Below are 27,767 nucleotides of genomic sequence, written 5' to 3' on the forward strand. Positions count from 1 at the left end.
CAAAATTTCAAACAGATTCACCAAAAGAGAACTCAAGAGCCTTAACTGAACTTTAGAAGAAAAATAATATTTAATGTACTCATAGTTAATATTCATAAAATGTTTTATTAATATATCTATGCAACATGAAAAATCTGAAACAATCATTTGAACAATGACTATCATCTTCACAAAACAGAAAAAAAATACTGCTTAAAAAAACTAATCAAAATTAAGTTTTGTAAAACTACCACAGCTTATTATTTTGATCCCCTTCTATTTTTAAAATTAACCATAATTCTCACACTTTAACCCAATTTCTTCTTCAAACCAGCCCTATAATTAATATAGCTGCTGGCCATAAAGAAAAAAATAATCAAAGAGATGGCAAGTTTATAAATATTATTATAAAATCATGAGATCAGTCCATCTTCATATCCATCCTACTCTTACACTAGGTAAGTTGTACAGGTAAGTTGTTAGACCATTTGATATGGTAATTGCCATGAAGTATGTGTGAAAAAAGATTCTCAGTTGTTCCCGAGTTGAAATAGCAATCATAAAATTATTTCTCTACAACTCTTCCTTCTTGGATGTAGTCCTTTCTTACCAATCATCTTCCACCAAACAAAAACACCCAAAGGTAACCACAACTATATCAGCAAAAAAGGAAGAAAAGAAAAAACAATGCTTTAAGAAAAAATGAGGTTTGGTGGGCAAAGGACTATACTTGCTCAAGGCACCTAGGTTCTAGAACTAGTTTTGTTACTACCTAGCTCTGTGATAGTGGACAAGTTACTTAACTGCTCTAGAGCTACATTTCTCTATCAGTAGAATGGGAGGGAACAGAAGTACAACTAGGTAATTTTTAAAGTTCCTTTTTCTACCTCAAAAATTCATCCTATGAAATATTCTTCTGTCTCCTATTGACAAAGCAATCATACCATTTAACATTTACACTAAGGCAACATAATAAACCTGCCAAAAATTCCCAACTGCAAAAGCTTTTTTTAATACACACACACACACACACACACACACACACACGCACACCCCTCTCAAAACAAAAAATTTTGACAACAAATTTCTGAAGAGATTTCTAAAATGGCCTTCATGTATAATTGGGTATTTAATCTTCCCATTTTATAAATTGATTAAAAACTCTACAGATACCTAAGTAAAACACCCAAGCTCTGCTTAATGAAAACATTAAGGATATGTCAATTGTGTCTTTAGTTAAAATTAACTCTGAAAATCTGAAACCACATATCTAAAAGGCACATTAGCTTTCAACAGCTCCCCTATTCCTATCAAAGAGTTGTTGCCTTAAAAAAAATTCAGTGTTTTTTTCTTAATAGTGTTCAGAGTTGGGCTACCTCCCTAAAATACAATGAACAAGCTCTTGTGATATGAAAACATCAGTTTCCAGGGATCAATGCTGATTTTTCATTTTCTAAATAAATGAAAAAAGCATAGGCTTGTCCCCAAATCCTGCAAAATGAGACTTGTCTCTGGGGTGGCCAAAATCTGATTACATTTTTCAATAAAAAGCCTGACTGTGCAAATGCCAAAGAAACTAAAATTTCTAATCATTCAAAAACTAAAAGTCCAATTATCAAGTTATTATGCATAAAAGGTAAGATAGGAGCAACTGCCACCAAAATGAAAAATTTAAGAATGAGTAATGCTTTTCTCTTTACCATATTTCTTTAAAAAAAAAAAAGTCCCAATCTAATTACATACAAGTATCTCTCACAAAACAATTCTCTTCCCACCACTTGATCTACTTGCAATGAACATATGGGATGAAACATAAGCACTAAAAGAGATGAATACTGTTGACTGAGATTATTTTCCCACTTGCTTTGCTGAATAACTAGAAATACAAATTTTTAAATTCTGTCCATTTGAATTTGAGCGAATTTAATTATTAAATCATGCAATCAGCAATCATGAAATCTATTTCAATTAGAACACCTTATATATTTATGGCATTTTATAACTTTCATTTACATTGATTCATCCGATTCAAGTCTCTCTTTGGCACGTATCAAGTAATAAAGCTCTGAGTAGAGAGTCATAGACTTAGAGCTGAGACTGCAGAGAATCTAATCTAAGTCCTTTATTTTCAGACGAGAAAACTAAGACTCAGAAAAGCTGAGTAACTCAACCAAGGACACACAGCTAGTAAGTAGCAGAGGAAGGATTAAAACCCAGGTTCTATGACTTTAAAAATCAAGCACTTTTTCCACTCCATCAGGCTCAAGGTATCTGTTTCATAGGACATTATTAGTAATATTCTACTCTTATAAAAAGAAAACCTCTGCCTTTGAGACTTACTACTTGTGTGACCTTGGTCAAGTCACTTAATCATTCTAGGCCTCAAGTTTCCTCCTCTATAAAAGAAGGTTGTACTAAAAGGTTTCTGGGGTCCCTTACAACTTTATATCTGTGATCCTAAAATGTGTATTATCACCACTGAACAGTTGAACTGAGCAGCTACTCTGTGCTTATTGTGTGCAGGATTCTACTAAGGACCAGGGAAACCAAGAAGATATAAAGCTACAGTGCCTCTCCTTGAAAGGTTTACAATCTGGTTACAAAGACAGAACCAATAAATAAAAATAACATATTATGGCAAGTACCAAATGATTCAGAGTAAATCTTATAACAGTTCAGAGGAGAGAGTAATCACCACGGGTTAAGATCATTGTGGAAGACATCACTGAGTAGGAGAGGAGGTAGGCCCTCAGACAGACATTAAAGGGAGAAAAGGATTTTGGCACGAATAGGAAGAAGACGTCATTCCAGATAAAGGGGCAAGAGCAAAGGCACAAAGGAAAATGCACGTGGCGTCTTTAAAAATAAACTGATAAGTTTGACTAGCAGGATAAGTCATATAAGTATAAGCAAGTCATCAGAGCATGCTGGAAATAAGTAGAAGCCGGACTATGAGGACCTGGTTCAAGAGAAGAATACGGAATTCAGGAAATTATCCAATGGGTAGTGGGAATCAGTAAAGATTCATGGGCGGGGAGTGACAGATACAAAGTGATAGTGTAGAAAGAGTGATCTGACAGTAAAATTTAAGATTAATAGGCTGGATGGTGGATAGAGCCTGAAGAAGACAACTGGAGAAACCAGTTAGAAAGTTATTGTACCAGCAGTACAGATATAGTGGAATGGGGGTCTAGAGTATTATAGTAGCAGTGAAAATGGAAAGAAAGGGACAGACTATGTAAAAATCAAAGGGCCATGGTAACATCAGGGATCTCAGGAAAAAGGGAAAAATTGTGGATGAATTCAATGTTTCAAACCTAGGTGATTAGATAGACCATAATTCCACTGACAAAAACTATAGAGAAACTGGTTTTGACAATATCAGGAATTCAATTCTAGCAGTATTTAGTTTAAAGTGATACTGTAACATCTAAGTAGAGACTTCCAGCAGGAAATTGCTATGGATAAAACACTGCCACCTATATGCCAAGCCATTCACCAAACTTAGGCTGGTCCCAAGGCAACAGACATATCAGGCCGCTGTTTTACCGTCTTTAAAACAGGGCTATTAACTTGTTGGTGCCTATCTGTTTGGGATATTAATTGTGTAAAATAAGATTACATGAAAGTCCATTAGAAATAAAAGTACTATAAATAGAAAGCTTTTTAATAACAAAAAGAAAATTTAATCTATTAGTCAAACAAAGATTAAATGAAAGTAAAAGGCTAAATGAAAGTAGAAGGCATATCAGATATACTATCACAACATAAGAATAGTAGAGGCTCCTACCTGATTGCTTGGGTCTAGACCAGCATAAGAATTTCGTGAACTGCAACCAACTGGGGGTGTAGCCTCTCGAATAAACTCAGACATTTCAATACCTCCACCAGGGTCACTATGGAAAAAAGTGGAAAAAAAAAAGAACTCATTTGAGCAAAATATTATGATTTACCTATGCTGATTCCTGTTAATTCTTAAAAAATTTACCTACGTATTATTCCACAACAGGCCAAAATATTTTTTCCCCAACCTAAGGGATTCCAATGATTGTGACGGTAATTATGTACATTTTTTTTAATTCCATCCTATACTTTCAGTCTGACATGTTACTATTTCCTGTCAGAAACACAGAGCCTGATAATACACAAGGAATCCATTAAACCAAGCTACTTTCCTAACACATTAGAATCTAACCTTAATTACAATAATGGGAATTCTGGAAACTGCACTAATTAATTACCAATAAGTCAAAAGAGGTGAAAGAGTATTGTTCACAGGATGAAATGTCTACATATAAGGAATCAAATACCAAACATAGTAGCCATGATCTGCAAAAGACACTTCAACTTACTTGATCCAAGAATCAATGAACAATCAACAACCATTTGTTAAGTACTTACTATGAGCCAGGTACTATGCTAAGGATAAAGACAAAAGTAAAATATCCCCTTCCCTTGAAAAACATAGATTCTAACATAGGAGACAACATATACTTACATAATATATACAAAATGAATACAAGATAATTTTTAGAAGGGATTATATTAGCAGCTGTGGGAATCAGGAAAGACTTCTTAAAATAGATTGTGACTCTTAGGTTGAGCTTTGAAGCAAACTAGGGATTCCAAAAGGTAGAAGTAAGAAGGCCATGTATTTCAGGCATGACAATTAGGGAATCTCTGCTAACATTGGAGAGAGCAGTTTTGGTTGAGTAATAAGGTCAGAATCCAGAATGCAGGGGGTTAAGAAGAAAGTAAGACAAAAGGAAGTGTAAGAGGAAGCACTAAATGCACATAGCTTTTTCAAGGAGTTAGACTATGAAAAGTGAGGTGAGAGAACAATATTTAGTAGAGGTGGTAAGTTCAAGTGAGTTTTGCGTATTGTTTTGTTTTTAGTATAGGAGATAATTTTGGACATGTTTAGGCAGAAGGGAAGAATCCCAAAGAGAAGGAGACATTGAAGATTAGAGAGAGACTGGATGACAGAGAGGGCTATCTATACGAAAAGACAGGAGAATACAAAGGAAAAATGTTGACTTTGGTCAGAAGAAAGATCATCTCTTCAGCTGAGACTGCAATAAAAGAAATGTTAAGGGATAAAGCAAGGCGTTGTGAGATGAGGAATGATTATCAGATGACGGCATTCTCAGGGTAAACCCTCAATTTTTTTTGGTAAACTGTTAATAAATATTTTGAGGAGAGGGTCTCAGCTGAGAGGGTAGGTAGAAGATGTGCGGCTGAAGGCTTGAGGAAAAGAAAAGAAGATTTCAAATAGCCACTGTGGTTACTGGGCATAGAGAATCAAATAGGATCACCTTGCTGCACTGAGGTCTGAGTTGGGAATAAATAAGTTAAATGTGAAGTGAAAACAATCAGCAGAGTTGGGAGACTTTCTTATGTTCCATCCAGCAACATGTGAACAGGAGCAAAAGATGATGCTTCTTTAGAAGAACTTTAGAAGTACAACAGACTTCAGCTGCCTATTATTTTAGTGTCTAACAGCAAGAAATTGATTATAGATGCACACAGTGAATGATGCTTACGAATAAGAAAATTAGCAGATTACTGTCTGGTATATTGCAGCAGACAGTATGATTCCAATGTCTGAGCCTAGGATGACTTAGCAATTGGAGGCAGCTATGGGCAGAACACTGGACCCGGAGTCAGGAAGACCTGAGTTCAGATTTGACCTCAGACACTATCTGTGTGACCCTAGGCAAGCCATTTAAACTGTCTGCCTCAGTTTCCTTATCTGAAAAATGGGGATAATAATAGCATCCACTCTCTCAAGGGTTGTTGTGAGAATAAAATGAGATATCTGTAAAGCATTTTGCAAAGCTTAAAGAGCTATATAAAAGTTAGTTATTACTATTACTATTAATAAAAAATTACAGGGTTTTTTTTATTTTCAGTAAATTTATTTTACAGAATTATGGCTACTAACTTAATTTATGGTACCTGAAGTATAAAATTTCAGGCCAAAATTAAAATTCACACCGTAGAATGCTATCTACCAATAAAGCAAGTTCATTTAGCTCAGTTCTAATAGATTTGGGAGACAAAGAAGGAGACTAAGTTCTAATAGATTTGGAAGAGAAAGAAGGAAATTAAGTTCTCACAGCTCGGAATGCCCACACAGGAGAAAATCCTACTGGATTGGCAGGAAGATAATCCCAGAGTCAAGAAAATGCTATAAAGAGCTAAAAAGTTCAATGGAGAAAAACTGCCAGTAGTATATCACTATACTTGTGATCATCCATGATTTCAGAATATCAATGATGAAGCACGATACCCACCTCCTGACAGAGAAAGGTGATGGTCTCACATAGTTCTCATATTCAATGTAGAATTTCATTTTGCTGGACCATGAATATTTTTTTCTTTGCTTTTGAATAGGGGAGAGGGAAGTAGAAGAGGGAGACTACAGATGTTTATAAAGAGATATTCTTTAGAAAAGGAAAGTCACAAGTAAACAAACAAGGACAGTTTTTATAAAATCATATGATAAACTTATTATATATTTAAAAAGAAAAGCAAGCTCTACATAATAGTCACAAAATCATGTGTAATCTCCCTTTTCTGTTCTACAATGCATATGGAAATTCTCATTTTACTCAGTGTTTAAGAAAAAAATAAAATCTGAGAGTAGAGTGGTAGCTGCTGTCAAATTCTCAATTTCTCAGTCCACACAGGCTTTACTACTGCCAAGTAACCAGAAAGATAGTTAGTACCTGCACTGGACTTCATCCCCTAATCTTGGTTCCACTGGAATTGTAAAGAATAAGATAGGGACAGAGAAGGGATATGGATGAGCACACCAAACAAGAATAAGAGTTTCCACATACTTCTACAGAAGCAATTTATAGCTGCTACCTTAACCACAAAGAATAACCGTAATAACAACAGTTTACATTTATATAATTCTATCTTTTAGGGCTTCATATGCACTATCTCATTTGATCTTCACAACAACCCTATATGTTAAGTATAACAAGTATTATTATCCCCATCTTAGAGATAAAGAAACTAAGATTCAGAATGATTAAACAACTTGTCTAAAATCACAGTCATGAGAGGTAGAGCCAAAACGCAAACCCAAGTCTTCTGACTCCAAGTTTAGCATTCTTTCAACTGAACTACGCTGCCATTAATATGATAATGAGGTGTTCTGAAACATCCTAGTTTTAGATTTGTTTTCTTGATCTATACTTATACTTCAATACTTGAGGAGCTTTATTTCACTCAAATCTCTCCAAAACACTTCGTAATACCTCTCTGACTTAACAGACAAATTCTGTGATTCTGTGAGTTACTATGGCATATGCATATATATGTGTGTATCACTTGCTGGCTAACCTTCTGGCGTGACGAACAGTCTCTCCAAACCTGCTAGGATCATTGTTGGACAAAATATCCATCATTAAGCCTGGACTGAAAGTCTTTTCAGCTTGGTATGAACACAAGGTTGCTTTTATACCACAATGATTCATTAAGAAAAATATGGAAGTCTTCTTCACTCGTAGCAACGAGAAAATGTACTACTACTACTATATCTAAGTTCTAACACAAAACAAGTTGCTCTGAAATTCCATAGCACTTCTACACAAACACATAAATGCAACTAGGATAAGAAGGGAAGTGGTCACATAGTTACAAAAAAAAAACTCTATCAAATTTCTCTGGTAAGGGCTTGTTATCCAAGCTATATAAACAATTAATAACTACATATAAGATTAACAACCATTCTCCAATAGATAAATGGTCAGAAGATATGAACAAACAGTTCTCAAAAGAATTGTAAAGTATTTACAACACATGAAAGAATGCTCCAAATCACTAATAAGAGAAATGCAAACCAAAATGACCCTGAGGTTTTATCTCTCACTCTGCAAACTGGCAAAGATAAAAAAAAAATGGCAATAATCAATGTTGGAGAGATTGTGGAATAACAGGCACACTAATATATTATTGATGGAGCTGTGAAATACTACCACCATTTTGGAAAGTAATTTGGAATTGTGCAAATGAAGTGACAAAAAGTTCATACTCTTTAAACCAGCAATACATTCCCGGGCTTATACCCCAAGGAAGCCACTAACAAGAAGAAAATCTCGATATATACCAAAATATTTTATGATGGCAAAAAATCAGAAATAAAGTAAATGCCCATCAACTGGGAAATGGCTAAACAAACTGTAGTATATGGATGCAAAAGAATATAACTGTGCTGTAAGAAAGATGTGTGTGATGAATACAGAGAAACACAGAAAGATGTACATTAACTGATAAAGAATGAAGTAAGCAGAATAAACACACACACATGTAACAACAACAGTATAAAGGAAAGAAAAAACACATACCAAAAGTTCAAACATGAATGTAACAAAATTAAAAAGATCAAGTATGACCTGGAATGAAGAGATATGAGAAAAGACCCCCTCCCCAACCCTTCATGGAAGTAGGAAGTCTACAGGTGTTGCACATTGCGTATTTTCATATTTTTCCAACGTACTGCTCAGTTGTGTTGATTCTTTCTTCTTCTTTTTCTTTTTTCTGTCTTTAAAAAATGCTATTGGGGCAGCTAGGTGGCACAGTGGATAGAGCACTGGCCCTGGAGTCAGAAGGACCTGAGTTCAAATCTGGTCTCAGACATATAATACTTCCTAGCTGTGTGACTCTAGGCAAGTCACTTAACCCCAATTGCCTCACTAAAAATAAATACATAAATAAATAAAATACTATTTATTATATGGAATGACTTTCTGGGAGGAAGAAGGATACTGAGGAAAACTATGATAATGTAAAATAGAAACCATCAATAAAAACTTATTTTAATGAAGTAAGGCAATGATATCTACAAAGGTAAACAATATATTAAATCCAGGGGATATGTGTTTCACTTTGACTTGTGTAGCATTAAACAAATCATTAGTGCCTCTAACTCTTTGTGCTTTAGTATCTTTCTTTATCTATTAAAAAATACCAGGTCTAGAGTTGTGGCAGAAGCAGCATCTACTCCACATAGGCTAGGTTAATGTTTCCCTAAAAAAGCAATAGAACATTCCTCAAAAATTAACCGGTCTAAGGTTCAAATTACTCCTCTGACTTGATACACACTGCTAACTTGGAAAATGTGGAAGCAAGGGGAAGTATACGTACATTAAATCATTGCTATATTCTTACTGAATATTCTTTTTTGTTTGTTTGTTTGTTTTTGGCAAGGCAATCAGGGTTAAATGACTCGTCCAGAGTCACACACCTAGTGAGTATCATGGGTCTGAGGGCAGATTTGAACTCAGGTCCTCCTGATTCCAGGGCCAGTTCTCTACCCACTACACTACCTAGCTGCCCCCTTATTGAATATTCTTGCCAAGTTATTGTCAAATAAATGACTTTTGTTAAATATTAGATAGCCCATGAGGGTCTCATTTTATTTCAATCCTGAGGCTTATACCACTGGACCACATTAAAGTTAGGTCTGGCCCAAGATGTTTGGAGTAGCTAAGATGATTGGTTCATAATGACCCTAACTGAGTAAAGAAAGGGCAATGGAAAGAGGAAAGACCAGCACCTCGTGGCTGCCACACGTACGACCATACAGGTCAATTCTTCCCAATGTGACAGGAAGAATACAGATATCACTACGAATAGCATTTCTCTAAAAAATCTGGATTGCCAATATAAGGAAAATGAAAGTAAACTTATATTCAATGATTAGAATTAGATATGAATGTGCTCTTTGTTTTTAAGGACCAAGCCCTGAAAGCAGAGGGGCAACTCTTGAACTTAACAATAGCAGAAGTGAAAGGGAAAATCCTTATATGGACAGATATCTGGCCCAGGGCAGGAAACATGGTCTCCAACCAGTATGTTTCATTGGAAATTATTTTAAAGCCTTACAAAGATCAGGTGGATAAGGGAAGAAAATCAGGAGCAAAGATAAGCAGTGGGAATCCACTCCACTGATAACAGAGCCCCAAGCTCTGTCATAAGCTTTGTCACAAGATCAAAGAGTGAGAGGGATTTTGCCACCACGGAATTCATAAAGCTGCTTAAGTTTACACAACTTGTTAAGTCACAGAACAATGATTGGTAGGGATGTGATCCAACAGAACTCTCTATGCAGAAGAGTTATATCAGCTTGAGAATCTCACAGACAACTTATTTTTACAAATCCAGCTGAAACACTTATAGAGATCCCAGATGAAGACTGTCCTTTTTAGGTGCCTAAGATAGGGAGCTGTGGCCCCAATAAAAACCCCTTTACAGCCAGTTCCCCATTGGACATCAATGAGAGAAAATGAAATTCATAAAGGAAATGAATATGGCATACTGCATCTATGCTGCCACAATAAGGCATCCCATACCCTACGACCACGTGTAGGGAGCAATTAAATATCACTTTGTTCATAGAACACCACATTTATTAAGCATCTATTATGCACCAGGTAATATGCTAAACACTGGGAACAGAAATACAAGTAGATAGAAAGACAGGCCCTGCCCTCAAGGAGCTACATACTAATGGGTGATAGACAATACGTAAAAGGAAGAGAGAGGCGGAAGAGGCTGGCAGGGAGGGGGAAAGGTATTCTGCTCGGGCTACAGCAGAGGAAGTTGGAGTGTAGCTTGGAGAAGAATGAGCCATGGCCGGCATTGGTACCCCTCCCCCCTTTTAAATTACTTAAGAGGAGCCATCCAATCAGAGGGAGAGACTGAAGGGGCAGAGAGTACTTAAAATGGTGAAGCAAAGATGAAAAGCTGGGGCATAGTAGTGTAGCCTTCAGCACACCAGTAGAGAGACTGGAATAGCCACACTGGCTCTCCAGGCAAATATAGTTATCTATACAAGTAGATCCAGTGAGGGTGGTAGAATAAGCTGTTGAGTTGGGCCCACTACCTGCTTGAGGAGTCGAAAGTGGCAATATATCCTCTCCCATAATACGCTTTGAGTATGGCTCTAAGAACATGGAGTTGATAAGGATTATAGCCACTGCCAGTCTGGAGGCTGTGTGCTCAAAAAGGACCAAAGAACCCAGTTCAAATCCTGTCTCAAAGATTTAATAGCTAAATAATCCTAGGCAAATTACTTAACCTCACTGTGCCTATTTCCTCTTCTACAAAATGAGGGGTTTGACCTCAATAAATTTTTTTAAAGCATTGTTTATATTTCTATCATTTCTATTTAGTGGTGATACACACTCTTCTGAAATAAAACATCTTTATAACAAAATTACAGATATACAGCAATTTTTAAAAGATACAAAAGAATGGGAATGAAAGTAACAGTAAGAGATAAAAACTTCCCCCTTTACCTACTTCTCCCTTTCTACTTCCCTAAACCAAAGGAAAATGAAACGAATGGGATATTTTCAACATTGAAAATATTAAGCTAAAGGAAAGCAACATTAAATAGTTGCTCAATCTAAATAGGGAAACTAGCTTGTCAGATTGCCATGAGATTATACAAATATTCTTCTAAGCCTGTCCCATTACCCCACCAAGTAATGCAGCAAGGTAGCAGTAATCAAAGTCAAAGCCTCCACAAGATATCCTACTTGTTTACATACCTTCAAGTATCAACCTATGCCCATAATACGAACTAGCCTTTAAAAATAAGACATCTGTAAACTCAAAATACAATATGTTCCTCTACTGCCCCATTAAAAATTTATCATAGGAGACAGGTCTCAGATGTGTACACCTAGAAAATAGACTTTGGAATGCCCATTAATTTTCATCAGCATAAAGCTCATTAAGGTCCCTGACAGCTCGAAGTCTATGATCCCATGATCCCATGGGAATACTAGTAAGCCTGTACCAGCACCAAGGCAATAAGAGCCCTTCAGTCCCACCTAAGCCAAAATCAAACCTTAAAGCTTTCAACCATTTAGATAATGAGGGGCTATCTGGTTAAAGCCAAATATAATCCCCAGAACCACCAATTAGGGAAGTCTAGGCCTTCCCCTAAAGACAGTTAATATGTGGATAATGAATTAACTGCTTGGGAATTTTTATATGGCATTTATGTATTCCATTGAGACTTTTCAGTGTAAGAAACTTAGGAAAGCACCTAAAAGGACAATGTCTGAACCTCTCTAGGACCTCAGAAAACTTTCTAGAATTGGGGTATGAACAACCGCAAAATGTGCTCTAGCTAATTTGCTGAGGAAAACAAGAATTAAAGGCTATAATGAACAGAATAAATTTGTTCTTCAGAAAACATCTAACAGAATGCGTGCTTGGATTTCAAACATAAAGACTCTTAGCCCACATTACTAGCATTACTGAGTCACAAGAGATGGGCAGAAAAGGTATTACACTGACAAGACATTAAGGAAAAACTATTTCTTCTAAGCTCATGAGAATAAAAGATATCAGTGTACATACTTCCACTACTGTCCTAACAATGTAAACGATACTAGCAGTGACTGCCTTCATAAAGAAAATTACAGGAAATATTAAAATATAAACCTCTCTAGAGTGGGATCCACATATCTCAGCACACTTCATTCTACAATATATGACAGTATCCTGTTCCATACAGAGTTTGGTTTGTCAATTCTTTCTAAAGTAACAGTATTGTTATGGAGTAACACGAAATATGCTGAGGTATGTGGATCCCACTCTAAAGCTTCAAAGAATGGCTTTCAAAAGGCATTGAAAACTAGAACTCCAAGATCAGATGTGTTTTGTTATTAAACAACACGTCCTATTGTTAAGCACATGCATAATTCTGGAATAAAGTAAAATGACAATAGAAGAGAAAACGACAAAAACTATAAAGATGGTAACTCAGTTTCAAGATTCTAGAAATAGCCTCATAGTAATTTACATTGAGGGATTCATTTTCTTATCATATTACAGGGTACCTCACCTGCCAAAAAAGCTGATTTCAAAAACAGATTACAAAAAAATAGAAGGCTCCTCAAACCAGAGCTCAGCAGTTTACTTACTATGGTTTGTGAAGCAAATGTCATTTCCCATCATTTATATTAATGATTCTAGTGATTAAGTTATTGAAGTGACAGCATTTCTGAGTCAGCATATAATACAATAGAAAGAATATTATATTAGGAGTCTGAAGACTTAAGCTACTTATCACAACACAGAATCTCAGACTTAGAAGAGATCTGAAGAGATCATCTAATCTTTAGTTGAAACCTGAAATCCCTGTACAACATCTTTAACAAATGTTCAACCTCTTCTTGAGGATATCCAGTGATATCACAGTTACACCAGTTCTCCATACAGCCCATTATACTTCTGGACATCTCGTGTTAAGAAATAAACTTATACCTTACTATATTATGAGTCAAAATCTGCTTTTTCAGTAACTTCAGCTCACTGGTTATACTTCTGCCCTTAAGGGGACAAGCACACCAAGTTCTATCTTTCTTCCGTATGACAAACTTTAAAATATATGAAATGTCAATTATATCTTCTTTACATTCTCCAGAGGAAAAAAAAAATCTTTATTCAAAGATAACCATCCCAAGCTGTTCTAATCAAGGTTCACTTGCGATGATTACAAGTACCATGATTATCATAATTAAGCTCCTCTGAACAGAGTTCTGCTGGTCAATTCTTTCTAAACTGCGACATCCTTAAATGGACACAATATTCTAGATATGGTTTGACCAGTATGCTGGAACTAATACCATCCTTGTACTCTATTTCTTTAATGCACCACAAGATTACGGTAGCTGTTTTGGCTAGCAGGTCATGCTGTTCATATTAAGCATGCAGACCAATAAACTGCCCACCTTTTCCACATGAATTGCTATTTAGCCACATCACTCTCAATTTGCACTTGTGCAATTTTATAGAAATCTAACTATAAAATTTACAACTATCCCTATTAAAATGCCCATCATTCCAATCAATCAATATCTTTTAAGAACTCCATTCTGTAATAAAATGTATTTACTATCCTTTCTGGTTTTACACCATTTAAAAATCTGAAGAACCTGCCACCATTCTGCAGCCAAATAATTATTAAAATTACTTAAAACAACGGAGCCAAGGACAAAACTCTAAATTAATCTACTAATGGGACAGTTAGGTGGCGAAGTGGATAGAGTGTCAGGCCTGGAGTCAGGAAGACTCATCTTCCTGAGTTCAAATCTGGCCTCAGACACTTACTAGCTGTGTGACCCTGGGCAAGTCACTTCATGGAGAAGGAAATGGCCAGGATCTTTGCCAAGAAAACCCCAAGTGGGGTCATGAAAAGTCAGAAACAACTGAACAACAATCTACTAGATAATTTACTCCAGTCTGATTTACTCCAGTTCAACTATTACTTACTAGCCTTGTGACCTTGAGCAGATCAAGTATTTGCCAAGTCTCAATTTCCTCAGCTATAATGGAAGGAGAATATTTCCTCTACTTACCCCTAGAGGTTACTATGAGTACTATATGAGATGTATGTAAAAACTTTATAAACAGTGAGGCACTATTTTAAGATATTATATTCCACATTCTCTTTGAGCTATAATTATATTCTCTCTATAGCTATTTAATTTAAAGCCCTTGACAACCTGGTCCCAAATGACCTTTCTATCTCTCATTACTTTTTTTAGACACTCTGTGACCCAACAAAACCAGACTTCTTCCTATTCCTCATATCTTGACATTTCACCTCTCACTTTTAAACAAAATGTCCTCTCTTCTCACCTCCAATTAATATCCCTAGTTTCCTTCAAAGCTTGACTCAAGAGCCATTTCCTATTTAAGACCTTTTCGGATTTCCAGAAAATTACCTTGTTTTTAGTGTTTATACTTATATATGTGCATGTTCTCTCCCTTGATAAAACAAAAACTCTTTGGGGCAGGGCCTGTTTTGTTTTTGCCTTTGTATCTCTAGCACCTAGCACAGTACCTGGCAGACTCTTAATAAAAAGGTGTTATTGATGAAGACAATAAACTGTTAAATTAATAAATGCCAAAAATGTCATATCCCTGTGATGAGGGTGACTTCTGCCCAACAATAATGAGGGGCCTTGCCTAAATCTAAATGTGTCCAGTAAAAGGAGGTTCTAACTGTTGACAAGAAAATCTTATTATTTTCTGTGTATGTGACTAATCCCTATGGTTTGTGCCCATATCCTTGAATGTTGCAAATTAAGTTCCCTGTTTTGTGACCACATTCCTGAACTTTTTTGAAAAGTACCTAACATACCTGCTCCCCCTTTCCCGCCTCCCCTTAAACACCTGCTTTCCCCTTCCTGACATCCTTCCCTGTGGTTAAATGCCCACATAGGAGCATACCCTTCCCCCTACCTGAGTGTCCAAAACTTGTGTATAGGCCTCTCCTCTTTCCCTGTTACTGCTGAGTCAAGGGGGAGGCACAGGTTCCCAGGTGCTTTCAAGATTTAACTTCACCTGGGGGCAGAGCCAAGATGGCAGAGGGAAAGCAGTGACTTGCTTAAGCTCTCCCCCAAACCCCTCCAAATACCTATAAAAAATGGCTCTAAACAAATTCTAAAGCAGCAGAACCCACAAAAAGTCAGAGTGAAATAAATTTCCAGCCCAAGATAAACTGGATGGTTGATGGGAAAGGCATATTGCACCGGGCTGGGAGAACAGTGCAGTTTGGCATGGGCACACAGGCCGCAGTGAACCTGGAGCAGGCCTCAGAGGACTGAATCACAGGCAGCTGTGGCGGTTTCCAGATCTCTCAACCCATGAATGCCAAAGACAACTTAGAAGGTCAGTGGGAAAAGTCTGTTTCTGTGGTGAGAGAGATGCAAGGCCCCAGGGCAGTGGCTGCCTCCTGAGCTTCTGGCCCACAGACTGAAGGGGAATCAAGTGGCTGATTAGAGGTGGATTGCAGGGATCTCTTTGCCAGTGCTAAGGTACGAATTTCTTGCTTTGCCAGTGCTTGAATCTGGGTTACAGTACTGCGTGGCAGTCCGGGGTTGAAGAGGAGTGCTGGCACGGTGGAGTTTGTAGTAGTGGTGGAGAGGAAATCCTCTTCATAGTTCCAAGACAGAAAAGAGTGCTTGTGGTCACTCATAGGTCAGAGCACAGGCCAAGAAAGGAGTGAACACCTCGCCCCTTATCATACCACCTTCGCAGAACTAAAAATTTACAGGTCCCTAGAAGTATCTCTGAAAACAGCTGCACAAACCCCCAAAGCTTGGAACAGTACATTCTCCACATTGGAAGCAGACCTCTACCTTAATAAAGAGTTTATAACTCAAGTAATTGGCTGGGATCATAAGCAAACCTCGCAAGGAGTGTCAGACCATAGAATCTTCTTTTGGTAACAAAGAAGATCAAAACATACAACCAAAAGAAGACAACAAAGTCAAAGCTCCTACATCCAAAGCCTCTAAGAAAAATATGAATCAGTCCCAGGCCTTGGAAGAGCTCAAAAAGGATTTTGAGAAGCAAGTAAGAGAAGTGGAGGAAAAACTGGGAAGAGAAATGAGAGTGATGCAAGAAAATCATGAAAAACAAGTCAACAGCTTGCTAAAGGAGACCCAAAAAAATACTGAAGAAAATAACACCTTAAAAAATAGCCTAACCCAAATGGCAAAAGAGGTCCAGAAAGCCAACGAGGAGAAGAATGCCCTCAAAAGCAAAATTGGCCAAATGGAAAAGGAAGTCCAAAAGATTACTGAAGAAAATACTTCCTTAAAAATTAGAATAGAGCAATTGGAAGCTAGTAACTTTATGAGAAATCAAGACACTATAAAACAAATCCAAAAGAATGAAAAATTAGAAAACAATGTGAAACATCTCACTGGAAAAACAACTGATCTGGAAAATAGATTCAGGAGAGAGAATTTAAAAATTATTGGACTATCTGAAAGCCATGATCAAAAAAAGGGCCTAGACATCATCTTTCAAGAAATGATCAAGGAAAACTGCCCTGATATTGTAGAACCAAAGGGCAAAATAGAAATTGAAAGAATCCACTGATCACCTCCTGAAAGGGATCTCCAAAGGAAAACTCCTAGAAATATTGTAACCAAATTCCAGAGTTCCCAGGTCAAGGAAAAAATAGTACAAGCAGACAGAAAGAAACAATTCAAGTAATGTGGAAACATAATCAGGATAATACAAGATTCAACAGCTTCTACATTAAGGGACCACAGGGCATGAAATATAATATTCCGGAGGGCAAAAGAGATAGGATTACAACCAAGAATCACCTACCCAGCAAAACTGAGTATAATCCTGCAGGGGGAAAAATGGTCATTCAGTGAAATAGAGGACTTTCATGCATTCTTGATGAAAAGACCAGAGCTGAATAGAAAATCTGACTTTCAAATGCAAGATTCAAGTGGAACATGAAGAGGTAAAAAGGAAAGAGAAATCATAAGAGACTTATTAAAGTTGAACTGTTTATATTCCTGCATGAAAAGATGATATTTATAACTCATGAGACCTTTGTCAGTATTAGGGTAGTTGGAGGGAAAAAATTATATGTATGTATACAGACATAGATATAGATATAGATAGATAAACAGACAGATGGCATAGGGTGAGTTGAAGATGAAGGGGTCATATCTGGAGAATAAAATTAAGGGGTGAGAGAGGATTATACTGGGAGAAGGAGAAAGGGAGAAGTAGAACAGGGTAAATTATCTCACAAAAAAAACAGAAAAGAAAAGGCTCTTACAGTGGAGGAGAAACAGGGGAAGGTGAGAGGGAATGAGTGAATCTTATTCTCATAGGATTTGGCTTAAGGAGGGAATAACATACACACTCAATTGGGTATGGAAATCTGTCTTACCCTACAGGAAAACAGGGGGAGAAGGGGACAAGAGAGCAGGGGAATGATAGAGAGGAGGGCAGATTGGGAAAGCGGGTAATCAGAAGCAAACACTTCTGAGGAGGGAGAGGGTCAAAAGAAAGAATAGAATAAATGGGGCGGCGGGATAGGATTAAGGGAAATAAGAGTTAGTTTTTCACAACATGACTATTATGGAAGTGTTTTACCTAACTGCACATGTATAACCTATATTGAATTGCTTGCCTTTTCAATGAGGATGGGTGGGCAGGGAGGAAGGGGGAAAATTTGGAACCCAAAGTTTTAAAAACACGTTTAAAAAAAATAAAGAAAAAATGAATAAAAATAAAATAAAAATAGCTTCACCCATGAACCACTGCCATAGCCAAGGAAGGCACTGCTACTGGAGGTGTAATGGATGTTAACACACTCTAGAAGAAGTGCTGAATACTGCACTCATCCACAATGGCCTAGTTCGTGGAATTCGTGAAGTTGCCAAAGCCTTGGACAAATGCCAAGCCCATCTTTGTGTTCTTGTTTCCAAATGTGATGAACCTATGTATGTAAAGTTGGTTGAGGCCCTGTGTACGGAGCACCAAATCAACTTGATTAAGGTTGATGACAGTAAGAAGCTGGGCGAATGGATAGGCCTCTGTAAAACTGACAGAGAGGGAAAGTAAAGTGGTGGGCTGCAGTTGTGTTGTTGTTAAGGACTATGTCAAGGAATCTCAGGCCAAAGATATCATCGAAGAATATTTTAAATGCAAGAAATGAATAAATAAAAGCCTTGGTCTGATTTAAAAAATAAATAAACGAATGAATGAAATTAAATTAAATTAAATGAATGAATAAATAAATAAAAGCAAGCCTCTGTCTTTTCTCAAACTGCTAATATTCCTAAGGACTAGCCCGCCACTTTTGCGTCAATAAAGCTCTCTCGACTAGGAGAACTTCTGCCCCCTGAATACTTTCTGGACAACCTGACTCTGAACATTATCTACCTCATCACCTGTATAAGGCCTAATTTGAGTGAACCAGAAATAAAATATATTCTTTGTGATAGAAAACTTAGTCTGATCAGTGAACCCAACAAAGTTTGTTTAAGAAAAATTCTCCTTTCATTATTTTTCCTAGTTTTACTATGAAACCTGAATGCTACTAACTGTTAACACTTAAACTTATGAAAATAACTGTTTCTAAGTCACAGATATCATATTTTTACTTCATTGTGCTGGAAAAGAAATAATTTGTATACTATATAAAGCACCATGGAAACTATCAGATTATATTTTTACTTCGAAGACCATAGCCATATTTTCAAATTCATAAAAGACACTAAAAGTAATTCAAGTAATATAGGAACTTACATGCAACTTTATAATCTCATTGGAAACAAAGCCTAAACATGACCTGTTTCCAATGAGATTATTAGAAAATATGCCACTATTTTTTAAAAATTTAAATACTACGGGGGCAGGTAGGTGGCACAGTGGCTAGAATACTGATCCTGGACTCAAGAGGACCTGAGTTCAAATCTGGCCTCACACACGTAACACTCACTAGCTGTGTGACTCTGGGCAAGTCACTTAACCCCAATTGCCTCATTAAAAAAAAATGTAAATACTATGGAGAAAAACACATTTCACTTAGTAAATTCTGAAACTTATTGATGAATAAAATAAATAATTTCTTCCAAAATAACAAATCACTAGACAATAACAAGAATGATGCTCGAGTCTAATTAAAATGCCAAAGTGTACAATTTCTATTACTAAAAGAACAAAGAATACCACATGGTAGCAAATCTCATAAAGAAAAGTGTTTAACTTTTGAAAAAATGAAATTCTATTTCATAGACATGAAGGGAACATAGCTACCTCAAGTTTGAGAAAGTAATAAAAGAACCTTTTTACAAAGTTTCATAAAATTCACATATACTAATAGACTACATTGAATTCCATGAATCATTTAAAAGATTCTAATCTTATTTATCATAGTGAAAATAATTTGCTCTTCATCTACCTACTTCTTGAAGTGAACTTTTAAAATGTGACTCTCAAATATGCAATTTTCAGGAATACAGAGCATAAGAATGGACAAAATCTGTAAGTTAAACAAAAGTGCAGTGGAAATATACACAAATATTACAGTCACACAAAATCTATCACAATCAAGGAAAGAACTTAATCTTTCCCTATGCCTCACTCCCTCCTGATTATTCTTTGTTCTCATAACAACCTTCTAATCCCTCCAACCCTCAATATTTTCCCAAGCCACTAGCACTGCTCCAGCTTCACTTTCCTCCCTTCCAAACCTCAATACTATATTTAACCAGTTCAACTCCATATACTCTTTAATCCCTTGTCTAATGGTGCCAGGCTCATCCTTTTTAAAACCCTAGCCTTTAAGTATTCTCATCATCTGCCTATTCTTGCATGTTGCTGAAAGAAGCTGAGAAGTAAAGCAAACCACAATTCTCCTCAAAGGATATATTACAAATTTATTTCATTTAACTTCAACAGGGCCCTCACTGTAACAAGAGCACCTTTTATTCTTCCCTAAGATCTTATTTCACTCCCCACAGAAGCTATTCCAAACTCCTTTCTGCCTCAAGCCTTTCCATACCACTTTTCAAAACCAAGGACACTGTCTACTTCTTTACTGAGAAAACTGAGCCTATCCCTATGAGCTCCCTCTTCTCCCCATTCAATTCATAAAAATCCCTTTGAATCATCCTGCATTCTCTTCTCCTTTCCTCCAGCCTCTAATAATGAGGTAGTTCTTCTCCTTGACAAGGCTGACCCCTCTACAGGTACCTAATCCATTCCCTTCTCATATTATCCAGTGGACTCAACCATCCCCCCTTTCTCTCCTAATGCACTAGTTCCTTCCCTATTGCCTTCAAGCATGCACAAGTCTCCTTCATCCTAAAAAAAAAAAAAAAAACCTTCACTAGACTCAAGCTACCAACCCTCCATGCTATCATCATATATCTCTTTTCCTTTTCTCAGACAAACTCCAAGAATAAGCTGTCTATATGCACTGCCTGTATTTTGTATTTTCTAATCTTTTATTCACTTCTCCAATGCTTACCAATCTGGCTTCTTACTTCACTAATTAAAACTATTTTCTCTTGGATTACCAATAATCCTGAAATTGCCAAATCTGATAGTCATTTCTCAGTTCTCATACTGCTTTGTCTCTCTGCCTTATTTGATACTGCTGACCACCCCTTCCCCTCTTCTTTCCTCCCCCCCCCCCCCGCCCCGCCCAGGACACTTAGCCTTCTCTGTGTTTTCATGACACTGTTTTCTCTTGGTTCTGTTCCTATCTTCTCAGTCTCCATCCACGGCTCATTATTCATATTGTGTGTCCAAACCATAGGTGTTCCCCAAGACTCTGTCTTGGGCCCTCTTCTCTTTTTTTTTGTTCGGGTTCTTCAGCCATTTCAGTCGTGTCTAACTCTTCGTGACACCCTTTGAGGTTTTATTGGCAAAGGTATCGAAGTGGTTTGCTATCTCCTTCTCCAGCTCATTTTACAAATGACGAAACTGAGGTAACGAGGGCTGACTGACTTGCCCAGAGTTACACAGCTAGTAAGTGTCTGAGGCCAGATTTGAACTCAGGAAGATGAGTCTTCTTAATTTCAGGCCCAGCATTCTATCCACTGTGCAACCTAGCTGCACATCTTCTTTCCACATTTTCTCTTTTAGTGCCTCATAGGTCCGATAATCTCTATCAAATCAAATTATCTAGCTCCAATCTCTTCCCTGAGCTTCAGTCCCACCTGCCTATTTAGCTCGTCAAAGCAGAAGTCTCAGAGGCATTTCAAATTCAACCTGTCCGAAACAGAATGCTTCCTGTTTTTCCCAAAATTCCTTCTTCCAAACTGCCTTATTTCTGTTAATGGAAGCACCATTCCCTCAATCTCCCTGGTTCGTAAATTCAGGGTTATACTTTCTCTCACAGTTACATACCCAAGCATTTCTCAAATCCTGTCACTTCTATCTCTATAACATATTTAATTCCTTCACTGTCTACTCACACAAGAGTCACTGTGGTACAAGCCTTCATCATGTCTCAACCTAGAATCCTAGATCATTGCAATGGCTTCCTAATTAGTCTTCCTGGCTTATTTCTCTCCCCATTCTAATTTATCCTCCACTCAGCTACTAAAATGACTTTCCTTAAATACAGATCAGTCCTCAAACTCCAATAGCTATTGCACTTAGAATAAAATATAAACTCTTCTATTTCATTTTTAAAGCCCTTCACAACCTCGTTCTAGCTTCATCATAGTTCCCAGCTTCACTATATTCATCATGCATTCTCTTTCCATACTCTACAGTCTAACCGAACTATTCTTTCTGTGTTCCTCATATGCATGACTTTATATCCTGTCTCTTTATATTTGCACCTATCATATCTCCTTTCTCATATTCTGCCTCACAGAATACCTCTCTATTCCTTCAAGATATAGCTGAAAAACCAACTTCTACCTGAAGCCTTTTCTAATTCTCCCAAGTGCTAGTAACCTCCCCACCTTATATTTAACTCCTTTGAAATCATTTTGTAATTATTCTATCCATACTTAGTGTGTCTGTGTGTGCTATCTCCCCCAATAAACTGAATACTCTTTGGGAACAGGATTTTTTTTCCTTTTTTGGGGGGGGAGGGTCTTTGTTTCCACTGTGCCCAGCACAATGCCTGGCACACAGAAGACATTTTAAAAATTCTTCTTGATTGAAAGTAGACAATTCTAAAACAAATATTATTTTAATTCTAGCCTCTGTTAAATTATGTAATTAATTATATTTGTAATGTGTAGCTATGCCAATTAAAGTATCCCAAAATTAAATACTAAGGCTTTAAAATAAAAAAACTAGAAGACACAAATCATTGAAGTGCAGTCTTAAATGTGATTTACAAAACCAAACCTGTTTTCTCAGAACTATTATACGTTATTCCATTTACTGTCCTCCACAAGTTTACTAAATAAAGACCAGCAGAAAATGATTCTCAAAGATTTAAGTACTGAACTTTTTTTAATACTTAAGTTTTGTCATCATGACAATTTAAAAAGAGAAAATTATCATATGAATTAATTTTTGAGATAAGGGACTTGGAATCTTGCTCAAACAAAGCATGTTATTAAACTTCTAAGACAAAAATAACCTAATTTATCTGTGACAAAACAAAAAAGATAAACATTAAGTACAGGCAGCCTCACCTTAAATAGGTTGTTTTATAAAAGTTGATTTATAAGTTTGAAGTCTGGAATTTAACACACATTTTCAATTTTTAAAAATGCTATAAACCATGTTTAGATTCCCAGAGTAGCCTATAAAAACATATTTAATCAATAAAGACACTCAACTGTAATATGAGGTAAAGAGATTTTCCTAGAAACTTAACCACCATACTATTTGCAAAGGAAAATTTATTCAGAAAATGCACTGCTATTGGAAGGAATATGACAGTACTGGTAACATTGGCACCTGGCCATGTATCTCCCTCCTAAATCCTTCTTCATTTGTGGCAAGCAACAGTTTAGGGGAATGCTTCTTGCTCTTGGCCTTTCAAAGGAGATATAGCAGATGCCTCACAAAGCATCAACTGTCTGTAAACCAGGGGATAACTGCAAAAGGAATCAACAATTTTAACTTTGAATTTTCTCAAAAAAAAAAACAAAAAAAACCCCACTAACTCCTTTCAGGTAATTATAGATATGCTTGTTCTTTAGATAATAATACAGCTCCTCAGTCATAATCCTTTATGACTGATTCAGCCTTGGTGATTTTATTTATTTGGTCTATCCAAATCCTGTCTCAATGTAAAGTCAATTATTAAACTCCCACAGGTATCCTTTAACATAATTCACACTCCTAGAAACTGTATATATTTCAAAACTCAAATAAACAAACTATTAAGCTGAAGGAGAGTTTCAGAATTGCCATGAAAACAATCCTCTGTAAATATTTACAAATCTCAACAAAATCTGGAAGAAAAAGCACACTTGAAATTGTTCAGCATAAATGCTTATATTACTATTTATTCACAAATATTAAGTATTAACTATTTGAAGAGGGAAAAGGAAAAACATTGGCTCTCATACATTTCCAAAACAGCATCTTATCAAGTTACAATTGTAACATTTTATTTAGAAAACTCAACTCAACTTAATGAGGCCACAAGGCCTCATTCTTAAATCTAGAACACACCAAAGTTAAGGTTCTCAAAATACTAGCCAACTTACAATGTGTATCCGTACTCTTGGTTAATTCATGATTTTTAATTGATTAACCAATATCCACAAATATTAGTTAATATTATTCTTACTGAAGAATCATCAAATCTGCTCATGTTCCATGCATTTTCCAAGTTCCAAAAACTGTTGAATATGTAACGAGTCCAATTCTGAAATAATTTAAAAATTCATTGAATTTTTCAAGGATAATAATAGTAATTTTATCCAGACCCCAAATTCAATCTATTCCCCCCCATATCCTTGCAACCTATCTCTATTCTTAATTTTAAAAAGTCTGTAAATTTGTCAATGCTTCAATCCTTCTAAGAAATACAATTATTAAAAGAGAAATTCAATTGCTATTTTAGTTGTAAGTTTAAAAGCTTCAGTTATAAAACAAATAATTAAATTACTTCAAAAACAAGTAGACTGAGTGCTAAACATAGAAGATTTGAGTTCAAATTCTTCCTCTAACACCACCTGGTTGTTTGACCATGGGAAAAAAAAATCACTGGGCTTCTATGAATCTCCATTTCTTTGCCTAGAGAATGACGGAGTTGGACTGAAAGCCTATTTCAGCTCAAACTGGATGAGACTAGGCTCTAGGATACTATAATTTAACTTACCAAGAGTCTTTCCAGAAACTGACTAAAACAAGTATCTTCAGTTAAAAAGTCATGTGTGAATTTGGGTTGGTTTGTTTGTTTGTTTTAACTCTTCTGGCTTCTGCTGCTAATAAAATAGGCTGGAAAAACCACTAATGAGTGGGAAAGGCAAAAAAATCAACCTAAGACTTCTCTCTTTTTATATTCAGTGATCAGTAAGCACCTAGTTCAAGGAAATACCAATATACAGAAACCAGCTATTGATTAGAAGCCATATTTGGACTACTTCACAATTAGCTGTCATCTTCACTATTCCTTAAACTAAGCCAAACCCCTCCACTCCTGAGTAAATAAAAATTTTGCTACATAGCCATAGAAGCCAATCAAATAATTAAATTACACTTCGTCAAAAATTCTCTTGGATAGGATTACTAAAATAATTTCTAAAACACTAGCATCTGAAATAGTTTCATAATTCTGAATTACTCAGATGTTATAAATCAACATTTTCTAAGTTCTAAATTCCTCTTTACTATTAATGGAATATGACACACATTTTCAATTTTTAAAAATGCTATAAACCATGTTTAGATTCCCAGAGTAGCCTATAAAAACATATTTAATCAATAAAGACACTCAACTGTAATATGAGGTAAAGAGATTTCCCTAGAAACCTAACCACCATACTATTTGCAGAGGAAAATTCATTCAGAAAATGCACTGCTATTGGAAGGAATATGATAGCACTGGTAACACTGGCACCTGGCTTATATCTCCCTCTTAAATCCTTCTTCACTTGTGGCAAGCAAGAGTTTAGGGGAATGCTTCTTTCTTAGCCTTTCAAAGGAGATAGAGCAGATGACTCACAAAGCATCAACTGTCCATTTGTAAACCAAGGGATAACTGTAACAGGAATCAACAATTTTAGCTTTGAACTTTCTCAAAAAAACATTATTACTTTGCCACCATATGCACCACTTTTGTTTCCTTTTTCTTCTTCTCTTCTCTTGCTGTTTATTTTTTCCTTCCTTTTTTATTTATCCCTTTTCACCTTCTCACCTGCTTATACCTAAATACCAGTGGCAACCATGGCATTACTTGGTCCTACTAGTTGTGCTCAGTCCTAAAAAGGTTACTGATTTTTATTCTCTAGGGTATAAGAATAATGCTAGAAGAATTCCTATAATCATACAGGAAAAGAATTTTTCTTTTGACTGAATGATTAATTAAAATATTATCAACTTCTGATTATTTGCATCTCAAATTATCTGCTTATAATGCAGAAGCTTGTTCCCAACACTAATAGAATACAGAGTAATACAGAGTCCTTTACTATGGGACCAAATTGCAGCCTAAATTACAAAACAGAACTACAATTATCCCTTCCACATTACGGGGTTAGGGGTGGGCACCACCACAATCTGGAAAATCTGCATAAAATTTTTTGGCCCTACATTCCTACCAGAGAAGAAGTCTGATTTTTTTCTTTTTCTTTTATGGGGTGTTTACAATACCTTACTGTAAAATTTGTGTTAAGTATTTGGTTAGGTTCTGTGTCATCTGCTGGCCTTCACATGTCATCTGCAGCTATCACAAAACTCCTCCAAAATTCCCATTTTATTTCTTATGCTGACCCGCAGTGTACTGAAACCACAATGGGGAAAGTCACAATATGCAAAAGATAACTATGGGCAACCGAGCACCTGACAACCTTTACTACCAAGCAGAGATATGGTCAAGTGAAGATATGGCAACTTCTCCACCCAAAAAGTTAGGAACTAACAACCAAAGATGCTATATCAAAGGACACAACTTCCAAATATATAATTCATTCATTCCTCTGCTATGAAAACTCATTTTTCAGGAACGAGATTTCAAACGTCCAGTGAGGTGCAGTGGATCATAAATTCTTTCCAAGCTGATAATCAGGAATAGCTACATTTTTCCTCTTCATGCCTAATTCCACAAAAAGATAGAAAATTTTATATGGAATAACAAAAAGTCAGAGAGCAAATTGATCCAAAGGTATTACCATTTTTATTAATGAAGATTACAGCATGTATTACTGAAGATTTATGGATCATGCTGTATTATTCCTACATATGTTCTCAGAGGGGTTTTTTGGCTCAAATAAGTTCCAGAATATTAAAAGATCAAGGAGATCAAAAATGGGTAAGATGCATTATAGGGAGACCTCAGCTGTGGATCTAATCCCTATGTAGACAAATTAGCTTTGATCTATTCCTAGCCACAACTTGTAAAGACTAATCCTAGTCAACCACATTGTCAACTAAAACCATAAAGTATGGTGGATGTACAAGACTCAGAAATGCAGGATGGAAAAGCAGGCTTCCTTACCTAGGTCCATTGCTATCTTTTCTCCTGGTTGAACAGTTGTCTTTTTCAGGTTTGGTTCCCTGATCAGTGAGTTGATTATCACTCTTCTCTATAACTTCTCCTTCATCAAGTGCTCTGTGCAGGCGGTAATTGACCATCTTCAGAACAATGAAGATAGCAGCTATCACTGGACAGTAAACTGCTACTATAATCATGGAAGAAGGAAGGGCCTTCAAGAAAAATGGAAGAAAAAATAGAAATTATTTTAACCTAGAAAGAAATAAATCAAAATATCAATCAACAAGAATTTTTCAAATGCCTACTGTTTACTTAGTACTATACTCTAGATGCCATAGGTTATCAGAGTAATACAAGACAGTTCCTACCCAGAAAAGACTGCCATCTAGTTGAAAAAGAAAGAAAAAACAAACATTAAACCAGGGATTCTTAACCTGGCATCCCTTAACTTTTTTTAATATTTGATAACTATTTCAATATACTTTATATCTTTTGTAATCCTATGCATTTCACTTTATATATTTAACAACATTCTAAGGTGTCCATAGGTTTCACCATTGGGGTCCATGACACAAAAAAGTTAACTGCCTTAAACAACAATTAAATATGAGATACAAAAGAACTATGTACTAAATATATACACTCACTCACACACATACAAAAACCAGACTTGTGATTACATCAGTATATAAAGGTACATGGTAAGCAACTTCCTTTATCTATGCAAATCAACTGTCTTGGAGAGTTGCCTGGGGGCACTAAGAGATTAAGTGACTTGCCTTGGGTCACATATATGTGTCAGTAGTGGAAGTTACAATCAGTCCTTCCTGATTCCATG

General features: G+C 36.2%; 1 protein-coding gene and 1 pseudogene across 5 annotated transcripts in view; one reads left to right on the plus strand and one right to left on the minus strand.

The window, feature by feature from the left end:
• LOC114029979 (pecanex-like protein 1) overlaps window positions 1-27,767 on the minus strand; it is a 238,611-nt gene that overhangs the window by 158,822 nt on the left and 52,022 nt on the right. For 4 of the 5 annotated variants that reach the window (XM_027844629.1, XM_027844628.1, XM_027844627.1 and 1 more), the window contains exons 2-3: window positions 26,933-27,141; window positions 3,770-3,875 (exon numbers count right to left, since the gene is read on the minus strand). In XM_027844629.1, the coding sequence (XP_027700430.1) occupies window positions 3,770-3,875; window positions 26,933-27,141 (315 nt within the window). Of the gene's footprint in view, window positions 1-3,769; window positions 3,876-23,978; window positions 24,068-26,932; window positions 27,142-27,767 lie in introns of those variants that run through there. The other variant, XM_027844630.1, reaches the window with a different exon arrangement.
• Window positions 10,626-18,496, plus strand: LOC114030142 (annotated as a pseudogene).

This window comes from Vombatus ursinus, unplaced genomic scaffold (genome assembly GCF_900497805.2).
Source record: "Vombatus ursinus unplaced genomic scaffold, bare-nosed wombat genome assembly UNPS02014945.1, whole genome shotgun sequence".
NCBI classification, from domain to species: domain Eukaryota; kingdom Metazoa; phylum Chordata; class Mammalia; order Diprotodontia; family Vombatidae; genus Vombatus; species Vombatus ursinus.